General features: G+C 51.2%; 1 protein-coding gene across 3 annotated transcripts in view; it reads right to left on the bottom strand.

The window, feature by feature from the left end:
* LOC140396060 (3 beta-hydroxysteroid dehydrogenase type 7-like) overlaps positions 1 to 5129 on the bottom strand; it is a 78555-nt gene extending 73426 nt beyond the window's left edge. Inside the window, exons 1-2 of one of the 3 annotated variants that reach the window (XM_072484155.1) lie at positions 4985 to 5129; positions 957 to 1198 (exon numbers count right to left, since the gene is read on the bottom strand). In XM_072484155.1, coding sequence (XP_072340256.1) covers positions 957 to 1113 — 157 coding nt within the window. In that variant the 5' untranslated portion in view covers positions 1114 to 1198; positions 4985 to 5129. Of the gene's footprint in view, positions 1 to 956; positions 1292 to 4439; positions 4582 to 4984 lie in introns of those variants that run through there. The other 2 variants (XM_072484154.1, XM_072484153.1) reach the window with 2 other exon arrangements.
* Positions 5130 to 8540: the final 3411 nt, after the last annotated feature.

Below are 8540 nucleotides of genomic sequence, written 5' to 3' on the forward strand. Positions count from 1 at the left end.
CAAACTAATCCCACTGCCCCGCTCTCTCCCCATAGCCCTGTATCAATCCCAAACTAATCCCACTGCCCCGCTCTTTCCACATAGCCCGGTATCAATCCCCAAACTAATCCCCCTGCCCCGCTCTCTCCCCATAGCCCTGTATCAACCCCAAACTAATCCCACTGCCCCGCTCTCTCCCCATAGCCCTGTATCAATCCCAAACTAATCCCACTGCCCCGCTCTCTCCCCATAGCCCTGTATCAACCCCAAACTAATCCCACTGCCCCACTCTCACCCCATAGCCCTGTATCAATCCCAAACTAATCCCACTGCCCCGCTCTTTCCACATAGCCCGGTATCAATCCCCAAACTAATCCCACTGCCCCGCTCCCTCCCTGTAGCCCTGTATCAAACTCAAACTAATCCCACTGCCCACTCTCTCCCCATAGCCCTGTATCAATCCCAAATTAATCCCACTGCCCCGCTCTTTCCACATAGCCCTGTATCAATCCCCAAACTAATCCCACTGCCCCGCTCTCTCCCCATAGCCCTGTATCAATCCCAAACTAATCCCACTGCCCCGCTCTCTCCCCATAGCCCTGTATCAATCCCAAACTAATCCCACTGCCCCGCTCTCTCCCTGTAGCCCTGTATCAATCCCAAACTAATCCCACTGCCCCGCTCTCTCCCCATAGCCCTGTATCAATCCCAAACTAATCCCACTGCCCCGCTCTCTCCCTGTAGCCCTGTATCAATCCCAAACTAATCCCACTGCCCCGCTCTCTCCCCATAGCCCTGTATCAATCCCAAACTAATCCCACTGCCCCGCTCTCTCCCCATAGCCCTGTATCAATCCCAAACTAATCCCTCTGCCCCGCTCTCTCCCTGTAGCCCTGTATCAATCCCAAACTAATCCCACTGTCCCGCTCTCTCCCCATGGCCCTGTATCCATCCTGAAATCAGAGATTTGTACATACCGGTGCTCCAGCGTTCCAGCTCTCTGTCCAGCTGCACGTCAAAGACCCGGATCTCTGAGATTCCCTCTTCCCGCTCGGCTAACATCTTCACCAGGTGCCTGCCCAGGAATCCACAGCCCCCAGTCACCAGGTACACCTGCCCCTGCTGAGCAACCATGATCAGTGTCGGGGAGTATCCACGCGCCTGGATGTATGTCTGTGTCCGTTCAATCGACGTCCTCTTCCTTCCTTGAGATCACTCTCTGAAAGGAATTATCAAACCAATCGTGATCGAGACCCTCGGAATACACAACCACGCAAAGGGAATAATTCACTCCGTCTGAACGGCCAGGAATCTGTGTGTGTGAAATAGAGTGATTAGAATGTGTGTGTGTGAGGGTGTGAGTGTGTGTGTGAATGAGAGTGTGTGTGAAGGTGTGAATTAGAGAGTGCGTGCGTGAATTCGAGTGTGTGTGCGTGTGAATTAGAGTGTGTGAGGGTGTGAATTAGCATGTGTGTGAGGGGGGAGTGAGAGTTTGTTTGAGTGAGAGCCTGTGAGTGAGAGTGTGTGAACGAGAGTGTGAGAGAAAGCCGGAGTGTGAGAGTGTGTGTGAGAGTGAGTTTCAGAGTGCGTGGGGAGTGTGTGGGTGAAAGAGAGTGTGAGGGAATGCGTTAGTCTGAGAGAGTATATGTGAGTGTGTGTGACTATGTGAGTGAGAGCGTGTGTATGAGTGTGTGAGAGAGTGTGTGTGAGTGTGAGGGATTGAGTGTGTGAGTGAAAGAGTGTTTGAGGGAATACATGAGACTGTGAGTGTGGCAGAGAATGTGTGAGAGTGAAGGAGAGTGTGAGGGAATGCGTGAGTTTGAGAGAGTATGAGAGCATGTGTGAGTGTGTGTGACTGTGTGAGTGTGAGAGATTGAGTGTTTATGTGTATTTGGGAATCTGTGTGTGAGTATGAGAGAATAAGTGAGTTGGTGAGCGAATGAGTGAGTTTGAGAGTACGTGAGAGTATGTGTGAGAATGTGTGTATGTGAGTGAGAGTGTGTGTATGAATGTGTGTATAAGTTAGTGTGTGAGTGTGTGTCTGAGTGTGAATGCGTGTGTGAGTGAAAGAGAATGAGTGAGTTTGAGTGTGTATGAGACTTTGTGTGAGAGTGCATGAGAGTGCATCTGTGTGTGTGTCAGAGAGTGTGTGTGTGAGAGAATGAGTGTCTGTGTGTGAGAGTATTAGTGAGTTTGAGAGTGTATGAGAGTGTGTGTGAGAGAGAGTATGAGTGAGTGTGAGTGTATGAGAACGTGGTGTGTGGGCGAAAGTGAGTGTGAGGAAATGCATTAGTCTGAGAGAGTATGAGTGTGAGTGTGAGTGTGTGAGAGTGAGAGAGTGTGTGTGTGAGTGAGTGAGAGTGTGTGAGTGAGAGAGAGTGTGTGTGAGAGAGAGAGTGTGTGTGAGTGAGAGAGAGTGTGTGAGAGTGAGTGTGTGTGAGTGAGAGTGTGTATGTGAGTGAGAGAGAGTGTGTGAGTGTGAGTGTGTGTATGAGTGAGAGAGAGTGTGTGAGAGAGAGAGTGTGTGTGAGAGAGAGTGTGCGTGAGTGTGTGAGAGTGAGTGTGTGTGAGTGAGAGTGTGTGTGTGAGTGAGAGAGAGTGTGTGAGTGAGAGAGTGTGTGTGTGAGTGAGAGAGTGTGTGAGAGTGAGAGTGTGTGTGAGTGAGTGTATGAGTGAGTGAGTGTGTGTGAGTGAGAGAGTGTGTGAGTGAGTGTATGAGTGAGTGAGTGTGTGTGAGTGAGAGAGTGTGTGAGAGTGAGAGTGTGTGAGTGATAGAGTGTGTGAGAGTGAGAGTGTGTGTGAGAGAGTGTGAGTGTGAGAGAGAGTGTGTGTGAGTGAGAGAGTGTGTGTGAGTGAGAGTGTGTGTGTGAGAGAGAGAGTGTGTGTGAGTGAGAGTGTGTGTGTGAGAGTGTGTGTGAGTGTGAGTGTGTGTGAGTGAGAGAGTGTGTGAGAGAGAGTGTGTGTGAGTGAGAGTGTGCGTGAGAGAGAGTGTGTGTGTGAGAGAGAGAGTGTGTGTGAGTGATAGTATGTGTGAGAGAGAGTGTGTGTGAGTGAGAGTGTGTGTGAGTGAGAGTGTGTGAGAGTGAGAGTGTGTGTGAGTGAGAGTGTGTGTGTGAGTGAGAGTGTGTGTGTGAGTGAGAGAGAGTGTGTGTGAGTGAGAGAGTGTGTGAGAGTGAGAGTGTGTGTGAGTGAGTGTATGAGTGAGTGAGTGTGTGTGAGTGAGAGAGTGTGTGAGAGTGAGAGTGTGTGTGAGTGAGTGTATGAGTGAGTGAGTGTGTGAGAGTGAGAGTGTGTGTGAGAGAGTGTGAGTGTGAGAGAGAGTGTGTGTGAGTGAGAGAGTGTGCGTGAGTGAGAGTGTGTGTGTGAGAGAGAGAGTGTGTGTGAGTGAGAGTGTGTGTGTGAGAGTGTGTGTGAGTGTGAGTGTGTGTGAGTGAGAGAGTGTGTGAGAGAGAGTGTGTGTGAGTGAGAGTGTGCGTGAGAGAGAGTGTGTGTGTGAGAGAGAGTGTGTGTGAGTGATAGTATGTGTGAGAGAGTGTGTGTGAGTGAGAGTGTGTGTGAGTGAGAGTGAGAGTGTGTGTGAGTGAGAGTGTGTGTGTGAGTGAGAGTGTGTGTGTGAGAGAGTGTGTGTGAGTGAGAGTATGTGTGAGAGAGAGAGTGTGTGTGAGTGAGAGTGTGTGTGAGTGAGAGAGTGTGAGAGTGAGAGTGTGTGTGTGAGAGTGTGAGTGTGAGAGAGAGTGTGTGTGAGAGAGAGTGTGTGTGAGTGAGAGAGTGTGTGTGAGTGAGAGTGTGTGTGTGAGTGAGAGAGTGTGTGAGAGAGAGTGTGTGTGAGTGAGAGTGTGTGTGAGTGAGAGTGTGTGTGTGAGTGAGAGAGTGTGTGAGTGAGAGTGTGTGTGAGTGAGAGTATGTGTGAGAGAGTGTGTGTGAGTGAGAGTGTGTGTGTGAGTGAGAGAGTGTGTGAGAGAGAGTGTGTGTGAGTGAGAGTGTGCGTGAGAGAGTGTGAGGGAATGCGTGAGTTTCAGAGGGTGTGAGTGAATGTGTGAGTGAGAGTGGGAGAAAATTAGTGAGTTTGAGAGCCTGTGAGAGTGTGCGAGAGAGTGTGAGTGAAAGACAGTGTGAGCAAAGGCATGAGTGTGAGCGTGTGTGAGAGAGAGTGTGAGAGATTGAGTGTGAGTGTGTGAGAAAGATTGAGTTTGAGAGTGTGTGTGTGTGAAAGTGAGTGAGTGACTGTGTGAGTGAGTTTGTGAGTGAGTGAGTGTGTGTGTGAGTGTGAGTGTGTGTGAGTGTGTGTGTGAGTGAGTGTGTGTGTGAGCGTGAGTGAGTGTGTGAGTGTGAGTGTGTGTGAGTGTGAGTGAGTGTGTGTGTGAGTGAGTGTGTGAGTGTGTCCCAGCCCAGACCTGGCCGACTGCTGCACCTCACAGCCCAGGGCCCGGGTGCTCACTGACAACACTGATATACATCACCTGGTAGAGAGGGCAGTCTCCGGGGGGCAGGCCCAGCGAAGGAGCGGAGGGAGCAGTCTACTGAGAGAGAGGGAGAGATGGCCAGGGGCAAAGCAGGGATTGAACTCCGGTCTGTCATTCAATTGTTTGCATTGATTCTCTCTCTCTCCATCTCTCTCTCTCTCTCTTGTCTCTATCCCTTCCTCTCTGTCTCCCTTTCTCTCTCTGGCCTCTCTCTCTGTCTCTCTCTCTCTCTCTCTCTCTGTCTCTCTCTCTCCCTCCCTGTGTCCCTTTCTCAGTGGTCTCTCTCTCTCTCTGTCTCTCTCTCTCTCTCTCTCTGTCTTTCTCTGTCTCTCTCTCTCTCTGTCTCTCTCTCTCTGTCTCCACCCCTCCCTCCCTATCTCCCTTTCTCTCTCCCTCTCCCTCTCTGTGTCTCTGTCTCTCTCTCTTTCCCCCTCTCTCTTTCTCGCTCGCTGGAAGATGGAGTGGAGAAAAGCTGAGTTGACGGGGTAACCACACAGGAAGTGATGACAAAACAGCCTTGATGGAAAGCAATGGTTCATTACTTTCCGAAGTCTTTCAAACGACAGCATGAAGTCTTGCAACACCACGTTAAAGTCCAACAGGTTTGTTTTAAATCACTAGCTTTCGGAACGCATTCCGAAAGAGATTAAGGGAGAAAGAGACGGAAAGAGACAGTGATACTTAGAGAGAGAAAGAGACACTGAGACAGAGAGAGAGAGAAAGAGAGAGAGAGAGACGCTCAGGAATTCGCAACGTCACTCCATCAGTACTGTCATAATATACACCAGTATATCATGGTGCAGACACACACACTGATGGACACACAGTGGGACCAACCAACACACACAACATCACAGCCAGTCACCAGTTAGAGCACACTCACTATAAAGACAGGGGGCATCAGAGTTCCCGCTCATTCGGGATGCAGCCTCCTACAAGGACAGAGCTTACAGCTTACAGCACAGATCTTCACCGTGTGCTGAGTGCATAGACTGGTTAGGACAGGCATAGGTCTTTAGTTTAATCTAACATCGTGTTAACCCACAGTGAAAGTATGTTCAACAGTTTCTAACTTAATAAAATAGTGCTGTACTATTTGAAGTGTTGGTGGCCGGTATATGTTCCCCGGATCCAGAGCACCCAACACATCATGGTACCAGGAGTTGAGGGATATTAGAACTTCTGAGACCTACCTGCAAGTGATCTGCCTTCCACCAGCATACAGCCATCCTGCAAAATGGACAGCGTCCGCCCGCCGCCGCCATCGCTCCGCATCACCGGTAACCTCGGGGTCAACTGGAAGATATTCAAACAACGCTTCCAACTCTACCTGCAAGCCACAGACCGGGAAGCTGCCTCAGACACCAGGAAGATCGGTCTCTTCCTATCCACGGCCGGGGAACATGCCATCCACATTTTCAATTCTCTCTCCTTTGCTGATGATGAAGATAAATCAAAATTCAAGACGGTCCTCCTTAAGTTTGACAGTCACTGCGACATTGAGGTGAATGAAAGTTTCGGGCGCTATGTATTCCAACAGCGTTTGCAGGGTAAGGATGAACCTTTCCAATCCTTTCTCACCCACCTCCGCATCCTTGCGCAGTCCTGTAATTACGGGCCCACCTCCGACTCCATGATACGCGACCAGATCGTTTTCGGTGTTCAGTCGGACCCCCTACGCCAGCAGCTCCTCAAAGTAAAGCAGCTCCCCCTAGCGACCGCCATCGAGACCTGCGTGCTACACGAACACGCCACTAGTCGGTATTCCCACATCCAAGCGGCTGAAGCGGTGCGGCAAGGTCCCCACAAGGCAGAACGGGTCCAAGCAATCGAGTAACTCCAGGGCCTCAGCCTGGATGAGGGCGGCCATTTCGCCCGCTTTTCGCGGACTCCCACGCTTGTACACACCGAACGGGACGGCGACGTTGACGAACGTACTGCGCAGGCTCGCACCACGTACGACCGCACTGTGCATGCGCGGTGGCGCAGTGAGCGTACTGATGTTACAACGTGCGGCAACTGTGGCTCTGCCCACTTAAAGCGGCAATGTCCTGCCAAATCCCGACGATGCCCGAGATGGGGCAAACTTGGCCACTCTGCTGCTTTATGCAGATCAGCTCAGCCTGCCAACTCTCGTCGCTCCAGCCAGCCTCGCAGGAATGTCCGGGCCATTCAACCCACGGTCACCGAGTCCGATGCGGACCGACTACCCGTTATTGACACCGAGGACCCGAAGGTGCCTTTTCGAGTCGGTATGGTTACAAAAAACAGGGTGTCCCCGAAGCAAAGAATCCAGCCTCTACCGGTATACAGCATCGATCCAGACGATGAGTGGTGTGCCACCCTTACGGTCAACCGGTCCCAAATACGATTCTGCCTGGACACTGGTGCCTCCGCCAATCTCATTGCGCGGTCTGACCTCCAAAGCCTTCGTGTCAAACCAGCCATCCTCCCATCAGCCTGCCAGCTATTAGATTATAATGGCAATGCCATTGCTGCCAGCGGCTCGTGTCAGCTCGAAGTGACGCACAGGTCACGCAAAGCCATCCTTTCCTTTGAAATCGTGGGCTCCTGGAAAGCCTCCCTGCTTGGCCGCAGGCTGCAAGCTGTTGAACCTAGTTCAGAGAGTTCACTCTCTCTCTCTCCTGCTGACGGGTCTGCCTTTCAGGACACTGACTTCAGGGCGCAGCTCGATGCCATTATCAACCAGTACCACGACGTCTTCGAGGGCATGGGCACGCTCCCGTACACCTACAAGATTTTATTAAAACAGAATGCCACGCCTGTGGTGCACGCACCTCGCAGGGTCCCAGCACCCCTTAAGGACCGCCTCAAGCAGCAGCTGCAGGACATCCAGAACCAAGGAGTGATTTCCAAAGTCACGGAACCGACCGACTGGGTCAGTTCCATGGTATGTGTAAAAAAGCCTTCCGGCGAATTGAGAATTTGCATTGATCCCAAGGATCTGAATCGCAATATCATGAGGGAGCATTATCCAATTCCCAAGCGCGAAGAGCTCACATGTGAGATGGCTCGCGCCAAGCTCTTCACCAAACTCGATGCCTCAAAAGGATTCTGGCAAATCCAGCTCGACAAATCCAGCAGGAAACTTTGCACATTTAACACCCCCTTTGGCAGATATTGTTACAACAGGATGCCGTTCGGGATCATATCTGCATCAGAAGTGTTCCATAGGATTATGGAACAAATGATGGAAGGCATTGAAGGTGTTCGCGTCTATGTCGATGACATAATCATTTGGTCCACCACCCCGCAGGAGCATGTTAGTCGCCTCCAGCGCGTATTCAGACGTATACATGAGCATGGCCTCCGCCTCAACAGTGCCAAATGCTCTTTTGGTCAGACGGAAGTTCCTCGGGGACCATATCTCCCAGTTGGGTGTGCGGCCGGATGCGGACAAGGTAGCTGCCATCACAGCTATGAAAACATCAGAGGACAAGAAGGCGGTCCTCCGATTTCTGGGCATGGTCAATTTTTTAGGGAAATTTATCCCTAACCTCGCCTCTCATACCACGGCTCTCAGGAACCTGGTCAGGAAGACGACAGACTTCCAATGGCTCCCTGCCCACGAGCGCGAATGGAGAGAACTCAAAACCAAACTGACCACGGCCCCGGTCTTAGCTTTCTTTGATCCAGCAAAGGAGACCAAAATTTCAACCGATGCCAGTCACTCCAGCATTGGGGCAGTGCTCCTTCAACGTGATGAGGCCTCATCATGGGTCCCCGTTGCATATGTGTCCCGTGCGATGACCCCCATGGAGCAGCGCTACGCGCAGATAGAAAAGGAGTGCCTGGGCCTTCTGACCGGTGTGGTTAAGTTTCACGATTATGTCTACGGACTTCCTCAATTCACCGTCGAGACCGACCATCGCCCGCTGGTCAATATAATACAGAAAGACTTGAACGACATGACGCCTCGCCTCCAGCGTATTCTTCTCAAGCTCCGACGATACGACTTCCAGCTGGTATACACCCCAGGCAAAGACCTCATCATTTCTAATGATGGTTTAAACTAATGCAGCAGGGGCATGGGAACCTGGATTGTAGTTTTAGGGTAAGGGAGAATGAGAGTATAGA

This window comes from Scyliorhinus torazame, chromosome 19, assembly GCF_047496885.1.
Source record: "Scyliorhinus torazame isolate Kashiwa2021f chromosome 19, sScyTor2.1, whole genome shotgun sequence".
Classification (NCBI taxonomy): domain Eukaryota; kingdom Metazoa; phylum Chordata; class Chondrichthyes; order Carcharhiniformes; family Scyliorhinidae; genus Scyliorhinus; species Scyliorhinus torazame.